Source organism: Eptatretus burgeri, chromosome 6, assembly GCF_056783735.1.
Source record: "Eptatretus burgeri isolate ZD-2024b chromosome 6, Ebu_testis_v1, whole genome shotgun sequence".
Taxonomy (NCBI): domain Eukaryota; kingdom Metazoa; phylum Chordata; class Myxini; order Myxiniformes; family Myxinidae; genus Eptatretus; species Eptatretus burgeri.
The window spans coordinates 68,915,221-68,937,810 of NC_140966.1; the positions used below are offsets into that span (position 1 = coordinate 68,915,221).

At 48.4% G+C, this 22,590-nt stretch overlaps 1 protein-coding gene across 1 annotated transcript in view; it reads right to left on the reverse strand.

The window, feature by feature from the left end:
* Window positions 1-7,845, reverse strand: part of LOC147024998 (protein mono-ADP-ribosyltransferase PARP12-like) — a 48,392-nt gene extending 40,547 nt beyond the window's left edge. Inside the window, exon 1 of the mRNA XM_085885536.1 lies at window positions 7,367-7,845. Within this exon, the coding sequence (XP_085741662.1) occupies window positions 7,367-7,791 (425 nt within the window). The 5' untranslated portion in view covers window positions 7,792-7,845. The remainder of the gene's footprint in view (window positions 1-7,366) is intronic.
* Window positions 7,846-22,590: the final 14,745 nt, after the last annotated feature.

The following is a 22,590-nucleotide window of genomic DNA, read 5'->3' on the forward strand; positions in this document are numbered from 1 at the left end:
CACTTACCCTAACCAGTCTCCCTATCTAATTACGTGACAATTATCATTTCCCCCTTAAAGAAATGGATATTTACGAGACAACTTATCACCACTGAATTGCTACTTATTACATCGACATCCTGGTACAACTCGAACAGCAAGGCATAGCTAATTAAACATCCTAATTACCCTTTGAATGCATACCCCCCCCCCCTCAGACGTAACAATATATATGTATAAGTATATATACAGTATCTCACAAAAGTGAGCACACCCCTTACAAATATGTAAATAATTCAGTGTAACTTTTTAAGCAGCTGTGCGAGAAGCAAAAGCTTAGAGTTGATGACAGAGTAGACATTCTGCAATACGTATGCAGGCACAAAACTGCCATTCCATAAAAACAATGTGGCATATTACGAATATTTATGAAAGAGGAGGCAACAAAAGTGAGTACGCCCCTGCTATTGTCTGCACAAGAAGCAAGTCAAGTTTGGTAAAACAGCTTCCATTTTCATCATTTTCTGCATATTAAAGTCAAATAGTGCACCAAACAATACACACAATGTCCATCGAGCTACAACCTCCCTGGTATGTTAAAACTGAAGAAGTGTACTCAATGCAGTAATTGTCTATCTGCTTGCTGAATAAATAATTGGATAGGAAATACTGTACCAATCACCATTGAGAAAACAGCATGGCTCCTCATGGTAAAGAGCTCTCGAAAGATGTCAAAGATCGAATCGTTGCCCGACATAAAGATGGCCAAGGATACAAGAAGATCAGTGCTAACTTGAAAGTAAGCCCCAACACCGTAGCCAAGGTCATCCAGAGGTTCTCCAAGAAGCGTACAACAATGAGTTGCGCTCACGAGGGCAGACCAGCAAAGATGACTGCAAGTACTGTTCGCCAAGTTCAGAATCTAGTCCTCCAAGACAGACGACAAAGTGCCGCCAAAATTGCTGAAGAGATTTCTACAGCTTCTGGACAGTCTGTTAGTGCGCAAACCATACGTGGCACACTCCATCGTATCGGGTTGCATGGGCATCATCCAAGGCGTAAGCCTCTCCTGAAGCAGAGCCACAAGAAAGCTCACAAACGGTTTGCTGAAGCACATCAATCCAAGCCCCTGGACTACTGGCAACATGTCCTCTGGTCTGATGAAACAAAGATCAATTTGTTTGGATCTGATGGAGTGCAGCATGTCTGGTGGCGACCTGGGGAACAGTACCAAGACAAGTGCATTATCCGTACTGTCAAGCATGGTGGTGGTAGTCATGGTTTGGGGATGCATGAGTGCTACCGGTACTGGAGAACTCAAGTTCATCGAGGGAAACATGGATTCTACGATGTACCGTGACATCCTGAAGGAGAAGATGTTACCTTCCCTGCAAAAACTTGGTAGAGGAGCTGTATTTCAGCACGAAAACGATCGGAAGCATCGTTCCAAGCAGACAACTGCCTTTCTGAAGAAGTCAAAGGTCAATGTGTTGGAGTGGCCAAGCACGTCACCTGATCTAAACCCAATAGAACACCTGTGGGGCATCCTGAAATTTAAGGTTGAGGGACGAAAGGTGTCCAACATCACGCAACTTCGAGAAGTCATTGCAGCGGAGTGGAACAGGATCCCAGCAAAAACATGTGGAACACAGGTCAACTCCATACCGAGTAGAATAACTGCTGTGCTCAAAAACAATGGTGGACATACAAAATACTGAAAACAAAACGCTTCAATGTGAGAAAGTACATAGGATGTACTCACTTTTTTTGCCCCCCTCCCCCCCCCTTTTCACAGATATGCCCAGTATGCCACATTGTTTCCACAGAATAAATGTTTTGGGCCTGTACATGTATGACAGAATGTCTACTCTATCATTTCTTTGAGTCTTGTATTTATACTACATCTCAGTAAAAAGCTACAACAAAATATGCACATTTTTCTAAAGCGTGTACTCACTTTTGTGAGATACTGTATATGTATATATATATATATATATATATATATATATATATATATATATATATATATATATATATATATATATATATATATATATTGTCGCGGATTCGCGCCCACCGGCGTGCTGACGGCCACGTAACTCGAATCGCGGCACGTCGCCCACCGGACGGACAATCCAGTCGTGACCCTCTCGGACTAACGCCGGGAACCAGTCACGGGTGGACCTTTCGGTCTCACCGCGATCGAGCCAATCAGCCCCCGCGTGGGATAGGGTTGCTCGCCAAATTCGACCTACCTAAGTAACCACGCGGAGGGTAGACCGGGCGATCGCACCTCGCCGCAGGTCGACTTCGGACACGGGCCACTTAAGCGACCCGTTCCGTACTATCGGGATAACCGAGCGGTGTTATTCGTCGACCTCGACGGTTCGATTAATTATCGGGCGTATTCAGCCCACTACCAACCCTTTACGTGAAGCAAGATGAGGATTCAATGAAGGAAATGACGAAGCGAAGCGGGAAACAGTTCAACACAAAGCACATTTATTCGCGCTGAACGGAAAGCACACATATTCAATTACACCAAAAGCACATAGAAAAGAAAAACACAATGCAATTTACACAAAAAGCAAATGCGACAATGCAGATCCAATACCGATTACACGAGCACACGGCAACACTTATACAATTTTACTTCACAGACGGCGCCGACAACACATACCCAAAACCAAGGAAAGAATACCCTCAAGGATGAGGCGGGCCTGAGGCCGAGACCGGGTCGGGCCTACCCGTCTGGTGATGAGACGCGGAGCGGCGATGGTGCCTCAACTCCGCGGGCCTCGCAGGCAGTGTCTGGTAGGGGGTGGGAAAGGGGCCCCCTTGGTCGCACTATCTCAGCGCGGGGGGAAACAGGAGGGGGTTGCTGATGCTCGGGGTATAGAGGATTTTTATTGTCCCGCGACGAGCGTCTCCACCTCGGCCAGGTCGCGCTGTCGGCCTCCCTGGGGTGCAGCTCCCTGCACGACGCGAGCACCCCCTCGTCTGCCCTCGCCGCCTCTCCACAGCTCCGTCCCCTCCGTTCCGACTCCAACACACACGACGACCAGCTCCTTCTTGCCAACTCCACCGCCCGCGAAGTCTTGACTCTCTGTTCCCTCTCGACTCTCCTACCCTCTGGACTGACGAACACGGTCGCTTATATCAGCCCCGTGGCTTCGCCCTCTCATCTTTGACCCCCTCCCTTCGACCTTTCACCTCGCTCCCCATTGGCCCGAGAAAAAGTGGGCGTGAATGCTTTTTGATCCATAAATTTGCATATATCGATCGCCCTCCAACGCCCTGGGGGCGGGGCCAATTCTCCCCTCGCTCACCGATTGGACGGCAAAAAGTGGGCGTGTGTCGTTTTTGATCCGTTTTTGAAGCACAAAATCCGTGATTTTGTACACGCTGTTCGGCGCGCGCCCTGCACGAGTCCAACACCGGTACCCACAGGCGGCGCAAGAACGGTGGCGATGCGACGGTTGCGAGGTGTGACGTGAAGGTCGTGGCGGTTGTGGTGAAGCGGCGTTGTGGTTGGTGGTTGATGTTGTGACTGGTGGTGGTAACAATGGCGGTTGGTCCAAATTAAAGATAGCAAAAGGAAAACGGCTATCCTGAAGAGTCGCAGCACGCATAAATGACATGTATTCCCACTAGACAACGGGTTTGGGCCTAACTACACATGTACTTACCGAGATACCTCACCTAAGGGACCTGAATGGTGGTTTGCGAATTTGGTAACCACAACAATATATATATATATATATATATATATATATATATATATATATATATATATATATATATATATATATATATATATATATACATATGGGGCTGCAAAAGTAGGTATACAGTAATGAAAAACAAAACGTGAGCACAAAACGTATTTTATTGATTAAATTATACAAGCATATCAATAATAACATCTTATATATTATTTCCGAGTTTGTGGTTTCGTGTCGCGCTATCTTCGACTTTGTTCTGCGCTCGAGTAACGTGATATTCGGCTTACATTATCTCAAAGACCATATGAGGTGCATGGTTAAAAAAAAAGTGAATAAAATGGTTCTGAAACAGTGAAATCGTATTCCACTTACTGCATGAAAGTAAAATTACTAACTGATACTCTGCATCAGTTCCTTTCTCAAACACACCCACCCCAACATGTCACGCAGAGTGCAGGTTATGCGAGTACCAATAATAAACATATTAATCCCTCAAATGTTCAAATTAAATGAATTCTAGTATTAAATTAATCCTAGCACCACTATTATAATACGGGTAATACTGGTATAATCCTTACTGTATACTTACTTTTGCATCCCCCTGTATATATATATATATATATATATATATATATATATATATATATATATATATATATATATATATATATATATATATATATATATATATATATATATATATGTTGTTGTTCGTCTTTCGGCTGCTCCCATTAGGGGTCGCCACAGCGGATCATCCGTTATGATCCGCATACTGATTTGGCACAGGTTTTACGCCGGGTGCCCTTCCTGACGCAACCCTCTTATGACACAATGCAACCCAAGCCTCTTATGACACAGGGATAAGGATTGGGTTACGCGATGATTCCGGGCTGCCCTCCACCCTCTCATAGCGCGGCCAAATGCAGAGCTCCCGTCCTCAAGCGATCCTCCAACCCAAGCCTCCGAGTAGCCGGATTACAGGCGCACGCCACTACATATTATATTTATATATGTATACATATACATATATATATATATATATATATATATATATATATATATATATATATATATATATATATATATATATATATTTTGGGTGGTCGCAAGACTACCGTTCTTCTCAGGTTTTCCATCTGTCTGTATGTTGGGTGGTCGCTAGTTGGTTGGTGTATGTTGGTGCCAACAGATAGGGTTGGCAACCAGGTGCTGTGCAATTGCAGATGAAGCAGTTACAGTGGCCGGTGGTTGCTGGATATTTCTACATGCTCGCACTGGTAGTGTTCTCACCCTCACAATATTTCTTTGAATCGCCAAGGGGACGTGTTGTTTGATCCGATCAGCCAATCTTAGTGTTGTGCGGCCCACGTACCGAGCTTCACATCGGCACTTAAACTCATAAATAACATTGCTGGTTTGTGAGGTGGGTAGCACATCCTTGTTGACTGACATCAGCAAACGGTGAGAGGTAAAGATTACTCGGGGTTGCACAGCCAGAAACGTGTTGGACACAATATGTTTGATTTGTACTTCAAATCTTCGTAATGATTGCCCTTTCCAGGGCATCGTGATATAGACTGGACATTTGTCTGGCCCAATCTTCCGATCTCTTGTCATGTTTAGAAACTTGTGTGTGTGAGATACTGTGAGATACTGTGTGTGAAACCCCCGCCACAATTCCTCCGAGGTGACTCAACTGATTGCTTTGAAACTCAGCATGATGATTCGTGACGTCGATGTGAAGAAACGATCGCAGCCCTTTTTAAAATTCCCATCCAGCTGATGAGATAATTAGCTAATTAACTAAAAATGTATTCAATTTTTGTATTGCCCATCACATCTCGTGAGATTCCATCATCTCACGAGATATTTCGTTGCTATTTAACATTGCTACCAGAGAGGGTACAGTGTACAGTTATGAGGTTGATTCCATGGTGAGCTGGACTAAGCTATGAGGAACGTTTGAAGGAGACAGGAACATTTTGGGGTTAGAAAGGAGACTTCAAACATTGGAGAGGACCTGAATGCAAGGCATCTGTTGGAGATGTTTAAATAGTGAAAGGTATAGAAAAGAGAGGTGAAGTGGAGTTTTTCATGAGAGTGGACAATGTTAGGACCAGGGGCCATAGCTTGAGGGTAAGCAAGATGAGAGTTGGGACAGTTTTAAGCCAGGGGTCTTTCAGCCTGAGAGTGGTTAATGCAGGGAATGGTCTCCCTGGAAAATAGTGCCAAAGGAGGGGGTGGATAAGTTTAAATGGGAACAAGTCTGGAGATGGCAATGGTTCATGAGCGGCATTTGACGATGTCGATTGTTTCAAAAGTCAAGGATGAGACAATGTGATAATTTTTGACCAAGTTATAAAAATGATCAACATGATGTGGTACGAGTGACGGTTATTAGCTGCAAAATGTCGAAAACCCCGTTTCGTTCAACAACTTTCAAAATTTGACCTTTGCATAACCTTTAAAGATCACAAAACAATGTTGTGGACATTAAAATAAGGAAACAGGATACGTGCTATAGCTTATTGGAGTTAGTTCGTCGAAGAATGTCGAAAACCCGGTTCGATTCCCACAACTTTGAAAATTTGACCTTTGTGAACTTTAAAGGTCAAAGGTCAAGGATTATGACCTTTGGTGCAAAACTTCCTCTGGAATATTCCAGGAACAATATAACGTCAAATAGGCTATATGGTATTTCGCACTCCTCGGATTATCCATACTTTGATGAAATCAGTGTAAAAACAAACTTGAAGGGGGCACCACGGGCAAGGTGTTTGAGATAGAAAAAAAATGGTTTCAAGACTTTAGGTGGGGAATGACCTCAAGATTATGCATAAAAATATTGTCATCCTAGCTCTCAAAGTTTGGGCGGTCATATGATTTTTAGGTCAAAATTTGCAATTTTCTAAGTTTGTGACCTTGTGACCTTGACCTTGGGATGAAAATGAAAAAAAAAAATCGAGCTCCGTGGGGCTATGCAGGTGCCATTGGGCTAACCAAATACCGAAACCCCTGCCAAATTCGACAAATCCCCTAGGAGAAGAAGTAAATTGAAATCGGCTACCCCCTAAAAACACGTTTTTTTGGGCGTGGCTCCGCCCATATTGGGCGCACCACGCCCATGCTCAGGAAAACAACTGGATCATGATATAAACCTCCCACCAAAATTTTATCAGGATCGGATCAAAACCCACGGAGCTATGTTCGGGACAGACAGACAGAAAGACAGACAGACAGACACACCAATAACGAATATAGTGGTCACTTACTGACTCGTGAAACAATTAGATAGGTACTTGGATGCATTTGAGATAGAGGCGTATGGGGAGATTGGCTTGTGTGTGTGTGTGTGGATAGGGGTTGGTGCAGCACAGGCATGATGGGCCGAACGGCCTCCTCCTGCACCAAAGTTCCTTGTGTGTCGTTTCTGTAAAGTATCGACATATGCCGACACAGATTGGTCGAAAACGACGACTCACACCATCATCGTTAACACAGACTTAAGCTCGACTTGCGTGTGATTACCCCAAATGCCATGGAACAACACCTCGACACTTCTTAATTTAAACATTAAACGGTAAACAAGGTACAAGCGACCACATCCTGGCTGACACAATGGTAAAGCAGTACAACCACAACCAGTACACTCGAGTCCTTACCCGTACTTGCAGACACCGGCAACAAAGAATCGGCAGATGTGCAACTTCAGACAATGATCGTCCCGGCATTTCCCGGCGCTGTACGTAGGACACACGCGCAGTGCGGTCCTGGCGAACACCCGGCGGGACTGGACGTCCCCAGACTTTGCGAACACAAAGTGTTCCGGATGGGAATTAAGGGCTTTCACAATCTGGGTCTCGGTCCCGGTCCCGGTCCAGGTCAGTTGATGCAGTTCCAGCGAACCACCCCGCTCGCACAGATTGACGAAAGCCAGTCCGCAGCACTCAGCTTCAGCCATGTCGACTCGGGGAGTGACAGAACTCGGCTCACGGGACTTGTGCGTTTGATGATGTTGAAAAACTTCTTCCTGCTGTTGACCTACTTCGGTTCTCGGAAAAGCGCGCGGGACCGAGTGAATCCTCATTGCTCGTAATGTGCGTCACGGCAACTTCGCGACTCTTCTTCATCACGTTCAGGTTCACCACCCGCTCCGTCGTGGACCATCCGATCTATTTTTACATTCAACATTAAAAAAAAAAATAACATGAGCGTCATCACTCAAAATTGTTTCGACAACTTCCTTGATGACAAGAGGAGGGTGAAGAGTGAACACGCACGGCATTTTCACTGGAAGGCTTTTCATGATGTCAATCAAGTTTGTTCACGAGCTTCATCTCAGGTTGCTGGTTGCTGGTTGCTGGTTGCTGGTTGCTGGTTGCTGGTTGCTGGTTGCTGGTTGCTGGTTGCTGGTTGCTCCACCCGTTCACTCGAGATTTAAAGGATAGGGTTTGATGCGTGGTACGAGTACGACTGACACCATGCAAATGAGAGACTGCTTTTAAATGTGTTACTTTGTTTTAAACGACAGCGGATATCTTGCACGGAAGGATGGCAGGCTGAAACTTGACTGGTCGGTTCAAACCAGGATCTAGTAATCTAGTTGTATGCTTTTGAGCACCGTTGCTACGGAAGCCACCGTTGCCGAGCAACGGGACTTTGAGTTTTTTGAAAAAAATCCGAAAATATTTATATATATATATATATATATATATATATATATATATATATATATATATATATATATATATATATATATATATATATATATATATATATATATATATATATATATATATATATATATATATATATATATATATATATATATATATCCGGGCGTAGTGGCGTGCGCCTGTAATCCGGCGACTCGGAGGCTTGGGTTGGAGGATTGCTTGAGGACGGGGGCTCTGCAATGGGCAGGGTGTAAAGCAGCCTGGAATCATGGCGAAACCCAAATCCTGATCCCTGTGTCGTAAGAGGCGACCAGGGTTGCGTCAGGAAGGGCATCCGGCGTAAAACCTGTGCCAAATCGGTATGCGGATCATAACGGATGATCCGCTGTGGCAACCCCTAACGGGAGCAGCCGAAAGATGAACAACATATATATATATATATATATATAACAAAAAAAAAAAACGAAGTTCATATATACGTTCTTCTTGCTAAAGAAGAGGTTCATGGATGCGGTGAGGGCGGACATGCGGGTGGTTGAAGTGTCAATGGAAGATGTGGAGGATAGAGCGAAATGGAGACGGTTGATCCGCTGTGGCGACCCCTAACGGGAGCAAGCTGAAAGAGGAAGAAGAATACATATATATATATATATATATATATATATATATATATATATATATATATATATATATATATATATATATATATACATACATATTTTCGAAAACCAAAAATCAGCTTCCACGCTGTTATGCACACTATAGTCAACCTCTTTGTCAAAAAATTTCAGCCAGATCCGTCAAAAAACTGTTTGACAAGTACGCAATTATGTACAGTCACTTGCACTTAACAATTTCCTACTTATTAGACGGGCCCACGGACACACGTACACACAAACACACACACACACACACACACACACACACACACACACACACACACACACACACACACACAAAATGGTGGCAGAGGCCTTTCATAACGAGCTCCGGCTCGGAGGACAGGTGAGCTGAAACCCAGAGCCTATCTCGAACCTCTCCACCTCATGTGGTCTTCAAGTTGTTCGGACCTGGGCTCCAACGAGAGCGAGCTGGAACCAATTGCCGTGAGCTGCGATCCTTCCCGAGCTCCCGCGACTCCTCCCGCACTTCTCAACACATGCTGGTGAGACGAGGCGCCGATCCTTCCCGTCGATGCGTCGCTTCCCCGAGGAAGCACCTCCACGAAGAGGTTGATGAGTCGCACCAAGCCGGGAACCAAAATGGAGAACAAAGAGCTCCACAAACCAAGAAGAAGAAGCCACCACTCGCAGCTCGAGCCGAGCGACCGGCTTAACTTCCTTCCAAGCAAAGCAGTTCGAAGCAAAAAGCTCTCCCGAGCCAAGCAGAATCCGAAGCTCACGGAACCGTCAAAGCAAAGAGCCTCCAAAAAGCCTCCTCCCAAGCCAGGCCTCAGCCGAAGCTCACTGAGCCAGCCGAAGTAAAGAGCTTCCGAAGGCCTCAACCCTAACGCAAGCCAAGCAGGACCCGACGGTCTGCTGAACGACTCCCCTCAACTCCCTTCTCCAACTCTGCCCTTCCAACTCTGCCCTCTCCAACTCTCCCCTGAACAAAAGAAAAAGATCTCCTCTTATCCTTCTCCGCCCTTCTCCCGATCCCGGCGTGACCCATGTCCTCATGCTCCACCCCCCCCCCCCCGCTCAACCACGGGTGGGAGGGAGTTGTTGAGTCATGAGTCACGGGACGGCAGGATTCTTCTTCCTCTTCGCAGAAGAGGGGGAGGGATGTCTCCATTGTTCGTTCCCTAACTATTAAATAGATCCGCAGAGCATCTAATCGATTTCTGAACATTTAAACAATGGAAGGTGAGCTATCTAGGGAACAAGCACTTATCGACATAGCTGACTTAAGGAACCTGTATTTTGTGTGCAATCGAATTCCCAAATTCGTAACACTACCCCTCCCCTTTTTACAGACTCGTCCCGAGTCGTCAAATTTTCGTGTGACCAGCATGTGTAAGTTTTCCCCTAGTACGTTCTACCTTCGGATCCCTGAGTGCGACATTTCTTTTTACGTGTCCCAAAAATAAATAACCTAATGTGCTGCGTAACTAACTAAACAAACTCTGACTCATTCGGACAACTTAACTAAAATTGCTGGCGCTAAAACAAAGACGCAGGTGGGGTTCCAAATATTGACAATTTTCACTCAACTTATCCATTACTTAACCATGGCCCAGGACTTGTGATCTGTGAAAGGGGAGAAGGTAAAAGTCATTTCGAAGTTCATTGATGCAGGGGAATGGATGGAGATGGTCGCAAAACACAATTGAGCATGATGGATGCACGGGCTGCCTGCAGGGCAGTCCTTGCAAAACTGGATGTTCCTGGCACACATGGTGATGGATGGACACAGGGGCAAACGCAAACAAGGGCTAGCAGGCATGGGGTCATGGCAGAGGCAGGCAAACTAGGCATGGCAAGGCAAGCCCATGCAGCACAGGCGGCTGCTGCACAACAGGCCGGCAGGTGAAGCTGGCCGGCCTCTGATGTGGTTCCATCAGGTCCTGAGGGAGTGCGGTGGTGCCGGCCGCTCTGAAGGCGGGCTCGGACCTAGCCCACTGTCTCCCCCCACTCTATCGCCTTTGCCTGTCTCTGTCCATACCCACTCCCTTAATTTGCCACAAAACAAAACAAAATTTTGCCCCTCTTTATTTTTATTATTTTTATAATTGTCTCCTTAACCCCCTTTATCGTCTTTGTCTAGCTAACCTATCCTGTCAACCTAGCCTACTCCCAACCCCTACGTTCCCTCTCTGGAGTGGAATAGGGAGAGACTAGCGTCCTGTCTCGAGGCCCAACAAAGCCTCAGAATGGCCTCCTCAGAGTTCAGCGATCTACCAAGGTGGGTCCAGCGGCCTACAACAAGCGAAGGGATGGATGGTGCGAAGGGGTACATCTCTTAAATACCCGAACATTTATTAACCTGAAACTACCCCAGGGCTTTCAAAAACGCCTCACACTTTTAAACTATCGGTTCTAAAAACCATGATTCCCGTCGTTTATGTTGGTGTCCATTATAAATTTGGGCCTTGCCCTCAAATTTTCATTCGTGCCCTCGCACAATTTCCTGGCTGGGCAGCGTGGCTCAACTGGCAGGAACTCCCCCTCTGCCGACCTCTAACCATGGCACCCCCAGGCCCACAGGCTGCCTCCGAGCCTAGCTGCTCCCTACAAATGCGGGGGGTTGCCCTCTCTGGCATTTCCCCCCTCCGATGCCCACGTGGCGTGTTGATGCCCCGGGTCCCTTTCTGAGGGTCGCCCGTGCCCACTACACTGCCTCCGTGGAATTCTGGCGCTACGGGTCCCATTTCCGACGGGTCGCCCATGCCCACTACACTATCCCGGCCCCTCTTGGGCCATTGGCCTACTCTGGCCAACTCGTCCGGTGCCTGGGGTGCCCACTAAACAAAACTCACCTTTCCACAGCCACGCTCCCAGCCGGTCCATGAACTCTTGCACCCCTCCAAACAGGTTTCGTGCCTTCTCTCGACACCAACAAAACGACCTCCTGTTAGTAAATTTGAATAACCCACTAGCTAACATTAATCTGACCCCGGGGTCACTTGGGTGGGAATCACTCATCCCCCCCAACCAGTCATTCGCACCATGCATACCACTCGCACACTTGGGCCCACTGTCCCACACTCATTCCTCACACACTTTCCATTTCGCAACTCACACCAACACTCTATACTGCCATCCTTCCTAATTAAATCCCCTAACTCGTGCTCCCTCGTCATCCCTTATTCTCATGCACGTTCCATTTACTCTACGTAGCTAAGCTACGTCCCCTCTACACATTTCCAGTCTATCCATGTCTCCAAAAAAAATCCAACAATTCCCATTTCCTAAATCTAAACTGAAATCCCTCTAACTAATCCATTCCACAGACTTCCTGAGGCCTTGTCCTCATGAAGCCGGTCTATCGCTAACCCATCCTCCTAACTAGTAGTCTTCCTGTGCCCCCTTGACAGGGGGGGGGTCTTCCACCCCCTGCCTGGGGCTCGTGTACTCTCGAAGTGGCGAGGCTTGCTTTTTTTCATGCGTGCACTAGCGCGGCAACTCGCAACCTGCGCTCCATTCCCCGTGACGTCATGGCAGCTGTTCGCGCATCTCGTCCCTCCTTGGACGGTACCATCTGGCAGGGATTTCCCTTTTGCCGGATTCCAACCCTGCAGCCACGGTCACCCTACGCATCAAAAACAAGCCTCGCTTTTCGAGGGGTTCCCCACGCGAACACGTGTTCTGCTCGTTGGAGCTTCACACACACGCCCGCCTGGAGAACCCATCCGGTCCAAATCCATTATCCAGCCGACCTTCTGTCCGTCCGCGGGATTGGCTAATCCACCGCGTGCGTTTATGGACCGGGCTTCACTCCCGCAGGCGCGCACGTGGCAGCCTTGTGCGTTGCACGGCACGGACCCCGCGCGCGCTGCCGTGCAAACCTGGCACGGTTCCCAAAACAGCTACGGCCGCTACTCGGCCTTTGTCCCTCTTTCGCCGTCGTCGTCTCCATTCAATCCACGCGCTCAAACTCTCGCGCGTCACGAGACTCATACACTTCACCATTATACTCACTCTCGGAGACGCAGCTGCGTGCTCGCACATGCCCACAGTCATCTCCCTCACACATCGCCTTTCACTCACACACACACCATACTACTCACACAATGCGTGCTTTCCAGCACACATTTCGCCACACTCGTAACCACACACACACACACCGGGACGACCATGCTGGGGATTTGCGCAACCTCAAGCTCTCCCGGGGTCTCCATACCCCCCAAGCTCCGCGTGCACCCATTCACAGCACTCGCCCTCTGTAACTCGTAAAGCTCGACCGGACTCACCTGGTCGTGATCCGCCTCAAGGGGGCACACTCCCTCCTCTCTTTCCTGAAGGAGGCCATCCTGCTGCTTGCATGGGGTCCCAACACATTCCTCAAGCTCAACCCCATTGTCCCTCACCACCTCCATGTGTGTGTGTGTTCGTCCCATTGTGTCATCCACTTCATCCCCTCTCTCCTCTATCTCCCGTGTCTCTGTTATTTCTATTTCCTGCGTCTCCGTCGTTGTCACCACTACCTCCTTTATTATTTCCTTTTCTTCCTCGCTCCATTTTCCTTCCCATTTGAGTCGTTCTTCCTCCCTGAGCCTCTTAAAGTTGTTAATTTTCTTTCCGGAGCTTTTCCATCTCCGTGGACTCAAATTTTGCTGTTTCCTTGAGTTGATTAATTTCAAACTCATATTGTTTTTGTTTTCTACCCCACCGTCTCTCACGTTCTTCATTCTCCAATCTCATCGTTTCCTTCATTACTCTTTCTTGCATCTCATTCTTTAATCTTGCTTCTGCTTCTAACTGTTTGATCTGCACAGTGTGGTTCCTTTACGTTTCATTCTCCGTTGTGTTTCTTTCCTTTCTTAACATCCTCAGCTCGTTTTGTAATTCCCTCTCTCTTTGCTTTGATGTTTCTGTAACTCAGAAGCTTTTTTTCGAATTCCTTTCTCATCTCCGCACCTCTTTCACATTCTTCCTTCCTCATTTCATCCATTCTCTTGCTCCTCTCCTTTAGCTGGTGAATTTCCAATTTGTGTTCTTTTTGTTTTTTTATTCCACCGTTTCTCTTGTTCTTCTCTCTCCAATCTCGTCGTTTCCTTCAATTTGTTCTCTCCTTCCCTCTTCATTCGTTCTTCCTCCAAGTTCTTCCTATCCCCGGAGATACTAATTCGCTCCTCCTCCTTTCTTTTATTCAGTTCGCTCGCCTTTTGTAACAAAAACCCACGAAACCGATCTACTTCCGTCGTTTCCCGATGTAGTTCCTCGACTGTGCTGGCTAATTCCTCATTCAGATCCCAAATTCGTTCCTGCGCATCGGCCAATTGTTGTGACTCCCCATGAACACAATCCTCCTGAACCTCGCCTGCGCGCCGCCATATCTCGTCCAATTTAATGGCAAACCAATGCAATTCTTTTGTATATTTCTCACCACACTTCCACTCCCCCAAGGCATTCGACACTCGTTCATGAAGTTCACCCATGGATGCACCGGCGCCCTGTCTCGCCTGCCATGCGCCCATGGTTTGAACCGGTGGGCGGGTGCGCTTCCCCCGCCGTGCAGTGCGGCTCGTTGCGCCATTAATAGCGGCCCGCTCACGCCTCGCGCCGCGCTGAGGTGCGGCTGCGCCGCCATCTTGCTACTCCGAATAGCGGCCCGCTCACGCCTCGTGCCGCGATGAAGTCCGGCCGCGCCGCCATCTTGCGACTCCGAGTTTGTTTGCCGGAAAAGTTCCTGCACAGGCCGCTCCCACTGACTACAATTAGTGGTGGGGTTGTAATAAAAAGAACCAGATACATTGCTTTGCCGTATTTCGCAACCTTCTGGTACTGGTCCAACCCGTATGGCGATGGCGTCCTTCACCATGGATTCTATTAACTCTACATCCATTACCCCCTGCTCCCCGTTCGCCTTGAACCGCCATCTTGCTTAACGGAAATAATTTTAAAGCTCGTTTTTTTTAATGGAACCGGAGGGTCGCCTCGCACACCCTTGATCCGGTTCCGTTAATTTTGTTGGAGGCGGGAGAGTTTGTTTGTCTCGCTCCTCGACACCAGTGTTGTAGATTTCCCGCCCGTCAGCGTGCGAACGACCGCGTCTAACCAATAGCGGTGGCTTCGCCCACCGAACGGACAATCCAGTGGTGACTTTCTGGAACAACGCCAGAACCCAGTCACGGGTGGGTTTTTAATCCCACCACGGCCCAGTCCGTATTCTGCCCGCGCGAAATAGGGTCAATCGCCGAATATCGATATACCTAAGTACCCGTGAGGGTAACCTCCCGAGGGACCGTACCTCGGCGAAGGCCTGTTTGGACACGAACCGCTTAAGCGGTCCGTTCTGTTCTGGGATAACCGAGCGGGTATTATCGCCAGACCTCGCCGGACCCGATTCTATTTATCGGCTATTTAAAAACCAACTATATTCCGAGTGCAAGATGGGGCAGTTCAATGAGGGAATGGACGCAACGAACAGGTTTACATTCACACAAGGACATTTATTATAATAAAGCACGTATGTAATTAAACAAGGCAAAACACGTATGCAATTATACAAGCAACAAAGGCACGGCAAAAGAACTACAACCGTCACTTGCACTTAATTTCCTACTTCTTAGACGGGCCCACAGACACACGTATGCACACACACACACACACACCCAAGAAATGATGGCAGAGGCCTTTAATAACGAGCTCCAGCTCAGAGGACAGGTGAGCTGAAACCCAGAGCCTATCTCGAACCTCTCCACCTCGTGTGGTCTTCAAGTTGTTCGGACCCGGGCTCCAGCGAGAGCGAGCTGGATCCAATCGCCGTGAGTTGCGATCCTTCCCGAGCAGAGGAGGAAGAAGAAGAAGAGGAAGAAGAGCAAGAAAAAGAAGAAGATGATGATGCTAATGACGATGAGGATGATGAGGATGAGGATGAGGATGATGATGAGGATGATGATGAGGATGATGATGAGGATGATGATGATGATGATGACCACCACAAGTAGCAATGCAGACTGATAAAATGAATCTACCAAACAAAACACAATGTCAATGTGTTTGTGTGATGTCTGTCCTCCTTAAAAAGGACAATTTAAGAGGGGGTTTAAAGGCCAATCTTTTAACATGACATGTTCACTACAGTCTATTTTTTTTCAGGAAAAAAAAAAAACATTTTCCATGAAAGAGTAATTACATCTCTTCTTTTGGAAATGTAGACGGTGACTTGCTTGCAACCGGGCCTCATTAGCGGTGTACATAAACGTTAAAAAAAAACTAATAAATACAAGGCGCAGGGAGGTGAAATTCGCTGTGTGTGATGACCAATGCACACAGAGTAAGCCGAGTGCTCATTTACATCTGTAGGATGCCGAAGAAGGATGATATAAGCACACCTGACACTAGGCCCAGGCTTCGCAACTGACTTCAATGGTGGTGTACAGAATTGTTTAAAAAAATACAAGGCACAGGGGGGGGGTGTGAAATTCTCTGCACGTGATGAGCAATGCATGCAGAGTAAGCAGAGTTAATTTACATATGTAGGATGTCAAAGGGCGGAGGAGCTCCTTGTGAGCCAACGGCCATCCATATCTAGTGCCAAACTGTGTCTGCAGACGTCCTCCTGCATTTGGGTTACTTTTTTATGAGGAGGTTGGTGGCAGGATTTGCACTCCGGCCACCGTAAAAACCCTTCATTCCGCAAAAAAATCTGAAAACCCACTCCGTGGGAGTACCTCTTGTGCAGATTCCCTTCGCAGGGCAGCTCACCAGATGACGGGATTGGGGCAAAGCCTTCGGGACCCCCAATCTTTGATGAAAGGAGGGAAACCACGGGGTAACATCCCTGGGTCAGATTGCGGGAGAGTGTGTCGGAGTGGTGCTGAGGTGTCGTCCACCAGACGGCGGTCTCCTTGGGTTAACCTGAGGCGGTCCCTTCGGGTGGGTGCCTGGAATGTCCTATCCCTAAGAGAGGATGATCACCTGTCTCTGTTATCATCTGAGCTCAAGCGTTTGGACATCGGGATTGCAGCTCTCTCTGAGGTTCGGAGACCAGATTGCGGCGAGATAATGGTGGGTGGTTACACCTACTATTGGTCTGGTCGCTCTGATGGTTATCATACCCAAGGAGTTGCTGTAGCTGTGTCCAATAAGCTGACCCCAATGATAATTGAGGTAACACCGGTCAACGAGCGTATTATGAGATTAAGGATTCGTCACTCCTTAGGTGTCATTTCCCTGGTCTCTGTTTATGCTCCGACTGAGGCGAGTGATCTCACCGTGAAGGACACATTCTACGCCACGCTCGAGTCTGTGGTTGATCAGTGCCCCAGACGAGATACACTTCTAGTCTTGGGGGATTTCAATGCATCGACTGGAACTGATAGGGATGGTTATGAGGTGTGTGTTGGTCCCCATGAGTCAGGAACTATGAGCAAGAATAGCACTAAGTTCCTTGACTTTGCAAGAAGTCATGGACTTAGGGTGGCTGGTTCATGGTTTCAGCGCCCACAAGCTCATCGCTGGACTTGGTATTCCAACGCTGGCGGTGTGGCAAAGGAGATTGACAAAGGAGATTGACCATTGACCATGTCAAAGGAGATCGTTGGAGGATGATCCAGAACTGCAGGGTCTTCCGGAGTGCTCAGTTCCTCAATACTGACCACAGGCTTGTTGTAGCAACTCTAAAGCTACACCTTAAATCCTGGAGAATGGTTCCATCCCAGCCTAGGCTGGATGTTGGCAAGCTCAGGGATGAGAGAGTAGCTGAGGAGTTTGCGAACAGGCTGAGTGGACACTTTGGGGGTCTGGGTGCTTTGGCGGGTCCTGAAGAGTTGTGGAGTGCCTTCAAGACCACCGTCCTTGATGTTGCCGGTGGATGTCTTGGAACTCACCGCAGGGCAAAGAATAATTTTGTCTCTCAAGGGACACTGGATACCATTGACCAGAGTCGCAGGGCCAGGCTGAATGGCAGAGCTGAGCTGTTCAGGGAGCTGAGGCGTAAAACTGTACGTGCACTGAGGGTGGACAAGGAGGCCTATGTGTGAGGAATCTGTGAGGGGGTAGAGCATCACCTGTGGACAGGTGTTTCTCGTCCCGCTTACAGGGGAAATCACGCATTGCGTTCATCCAAGCCCATCCCTCGGAGCACTGCAGTTAGAGCAGAGGGTGGTAGGCTCTTGACAGAGGAGTCTGAAGTGAAGGCCCGCTGGGCCGGTTACTTTGAGCGGTTGTACCAGGCTGATCCCCCAGCTGTCGAGTTGGACGTCAAGGGTGTTACAATCCCTGTTGCTGACCCTCGAATCAACTGTGGTCCACCTTCGCTTGTGGAAACATGGGCTGCGGTGAACCAGTTGAAATGGGGCAAAGCTCCAGGGATCTGTGGCATCCATGCTGAACTTCTCAAGGCTGGTGGAAATGCTGCACTCTTGTCGTTGCATGCAGTTTTGTGCTCTGCCTGGAACACAGGCATCATCCTAACTGACTGGAAGAGGGGCCTTGCTGTTCCTCTCTGGAAAGGGAAGGGTGATCGCCAAGACTGCAACAACTACCGAGGGGTGACGCTGCTCTCAGTGCCGGGCAAGGTCTTTGCTCGGATAATTCTTGATAGGGTTCGCCACCATCTGCTTGAGCACCAGCGTCCAGAGCAGTCAGGCTTTACACCAAAGAGGTCAACGATTGACCGTATCCTTGCACTTCGTGTCCTCACCGAACGCAGACGAGAGTTTCGGCAGGGGCTGCTTACAGCCTATGTTGATCTCTGTAAAGCGTTCGATTCAGTGAATCGAGATGTCCTCTGGAGGATTCTTGGTCTTCGTGGGGTGCTACCAAAACTGATCGATCTGATGTCTGAACTCTACTCTGGTACTGAGAGTGCTGTGAAGTGTGGTGGTACCATCTCTGACTTATTTCCAGTTGTTACTGGAGTTCGTCAGGGATGTGTACTTGCCCCCACACTCTTCAGCACTTGTATGGACTGGATTCTAGGGAGGATGTCAGAGAGATCAAGTTGCGGTGCATCGTTTGGGAATGTCAAGATCTCGGACCTTGATTTTGCAGATGATGCAGTCATCTTTGGGGAGACTTTAGATATCCTTTTGGGGGCCCTCGAGCTGCTGAATGAGGAGTCGGAGCCACTGGGATTACGGGTTTCTTGGGTCAAAACTAAGATCCAGGCTTTCGGTGACATCTTGGTTGCTGCTGTCCTGTCTGTGTCTGTTTGTGGTGAGGATGTTGAGGTCGTGGAGAGATTCACTTACCTTGGCAGTGATATTCATGTCTCTGCTGGCTGCGAGTCAGAGGTCAATAGACGTCTGGTTCGGGCCTGGGGAGTCGTGGATTCACTGGATCATGGGGTGTGGTGCTGCCGGTACCTGTGCGGGAGGAAGAAAGTCTGAGTCTTCAGGTCCTTGGTACTTCCAGTCTTGCTCTATGGATGCGAGACTTGGACTCTGACCAAGGATCTGAGACGGAGACTTAATTCCTTTGGTACCAGGTCTCTTCGGAGAATCCTTGGCTATCGCTGGTCGGATTTTGTGTCCAACGAGCGGTTGCTGAGAGAGACTCGGATGAGATTTGTTACCTGCATCGTCCGTGAGCGTCAGTTGCGGCTGTATGGACATGTGGCTCGTTTTCCTGACGCTGATCCTGCTCACCAGATTCTCACAGCGAGGGAGTCTCATGAGTGGAGGAGGCCAGTGGGTCGACCACGTGCCTCGTGGTTGCAGCAGGTTGACCATCATCTCAAGGAGATGGGGATGGGCCTGGCATCTGCCTGGGGGATGGCCAGACAGAGGCCCCTGGAGTTCCGGCGGAAAGTGGACGCAGCGACGTGCTGTTCTGGCACATGCTCCCATACCTGACCTGACCTGATGTCTAGTAAAGAGGATATGAGCACACTTGACACGAGGCCCAGGCTTCACAACTGGGCCTCTGGCGGTGTGTAGAAGTGTTTAAAAATAAATAAATACACCGTGCAGTTAGGTGAAATTCGCTGCACATGATGAGCAATGCACGCAGAGTAAACCGAGTGCTCATTTAGGTCTGTAGGATGTCTAGTAAATAAAGAAGATATAGGCACACCTGACACTAGGCCGAGGCTTCAAGCTTTGGCACGCTCACGCAATCGCTGTAAAGTAGACCATTCCAACCCGTCATTTTTACGGACTTTATACTCGTACTAAAGTAAGACGCGTGCCTTGGGAACCACGAGGAACTTAAACAAATAACATAACCATTTACTCATGGGCGTGATCACATGACAGCGGGACATCGAGATATTCCTTGATGACACTGACATTGGTCCTGGGTTCCCTCAACAGTCTGAACTTCTGCATTGTAATCTGGTGATCGCAGGTTCGATTCCTGACCACAGTGGGTTGACAAAGGTCAAACATTCTGTACCGATCTCTTCCTTTGGGGAGGGAGGGCACAGCATTAGTAGCACAGCCACAGGCCCACACACCAGTAATAATGTTGTGAGGCCGGGTGTCGGCGGCGAGCACGACCAGTAGAGCAGTATAGGAGCAGTAGAGTCGGCTCCACTGAACACCCGGAATCTAGATCGTGCTTCTCGGAGAACTCCGAAAGGCACGGGTCCCTTACAGGACCATGAATCACCAATAATTCGGCCACGTGGAATAGGGTTAATTGCCAACTTCAATATACCTAAGTATCCATGTGGCAAAGCTACCGGGGAATTCACACCCTCGAAGGAGCTCGAGCGGAACAAGCCGTTATCGTGCTCGAACCAGGCGTAACCTGAGCGGATGGTTACCAAGACCCGTCGAACCAAATGCAAAATTTACTGTTTCCCAATTTCCCAACACGCACCGTGCTAAGCCAATGAGAGAAGCACAGAAACGAGCTGATACATTCAACAATAGGGGTATTTATTTTACAATGGGGGGGGGGGGGAGGCAACACACAAAGAGCAGAGTTATCACCACTATAGCAAAGCATATAATGTACAAGGAACACAGGCACTTAACGGTTCTGCTTAGACAAGACAGACCCGCACACAGACATGCACACCAAAAAAGAAAATGGACCTGCCGGATCTTTATTCAAGGTTCCCAGCTCGAGGAAAGGTGAGCTGGAGACCAGAACGAGCTTGGACCTTCCCGGCTCGTGCGGCCCTTGACGATCCGGCTCGGCAGGACTCGAACCCGCAACTCGATGCCGCTGCAAGCACCGGGTATGGAGGGTAGCGTTGAACTCCAGCATGCTCCTCTGGCATGCAACAAGACCAGAACCAGCGACAAGACGAGACCACCCGCGAGATGACCGCGCCGTCCCGTCTATTTCTTCTCTCCCTCCGGCGTCGGGGGCGGGGGGAATGTGTCTCACCTCTCCGCACCCCTCATTCGTCAGGGGAAATCGGTCGTCTCTCCATGATTGGTCGGGGGGCGTGTCGGGGCATCTCGATCCCCCCCCCCGAAGAGTCTCTGCTTCTCTTGGAGCTCGCTCTGCACCCATTGGCTGAAAGGTGGCAAACGCGCTCACACCCTTCCGATTGGCCGAAGCGTGGAGTCAGAACCTCGGTGACCGAGGGAACTCTGCCCACATGTGTGTTCGACACGCCATCGTGTGGGGAATGGTCCATAGTGTTGTTGTTGTAAAAGCGAAGATGGGCTTTGTTGTTGGTGATGTAAAAAATCCTGACTATCAAAATAACTCCGCAGCGCACGAACATTTAAATTCCCATTAGACTAGGGACGGGACCCTAACTAGAAACACACACTTACCGATATAACTGATCTATAGGACCTGGCTGTTGTGCGCACATGGGTGCCAGATTCGTAACACTAATACTGATGATTTGCAACCTGCAGATTACCAGCGGCTCGCACAGTGTTGAATGCAGAGGAAGGCACCACGAGTTACTTCATTCGACAAAACTTTACTCACAAACTTTCACCATGGAAGAGATGGTAAGAACACTCTCCCTGTACAAGCACAGGAGCCTGACATCTCGGTTCGCAGATCGATTATGCCCTCCTCCACAAACACACAATTAATTTGGATCGAAGTAATTACAAAGATTCTGATAAAATATGCCTTAATTGATCCTCTCCAACTTTAGACGTGCAGTTTGATGTTTCACTCTCGTGGAGAAGTTGGACCTTTGCCAAACAGGGCGGAGCTACTGCGCGGAGGGAGGAGATTACTATTTAATGGGCGGAGATACTGCTCGGAGGGAGGAGATTACTATTTAATGGGCGGAGCTACTGCTCGGAGGGAGGGGATTACTATTTAATGGGCGGAGCTACTGCTCGGAGGGAGGGGATTACTATTTAATGGGCGGAGCTACTGCTCGGAGGGAGGGGATTACTATTTAATGGGCGGAGCTACTGCTCGGAGGGAGGGGATTACTATTTAATGGGCGGAGCTACTGCTCGGAGGGAGGGGATTACTATTTAATGGGCGGAGCTACTGCTCGGAGGGAGGAGATTACTATTTAATGGGCGGAGCTACTGCTCGGAGGGAGGAGATTACTATTTAATGGGCGGAGCTACTGCTCGGAGGGAGGAGATTACTATTTAATGGGCGGAGCTACTGCTCGGAGGGAGGGGATTACTATTTAATGGGCGGAGCTTATAAAAGAGT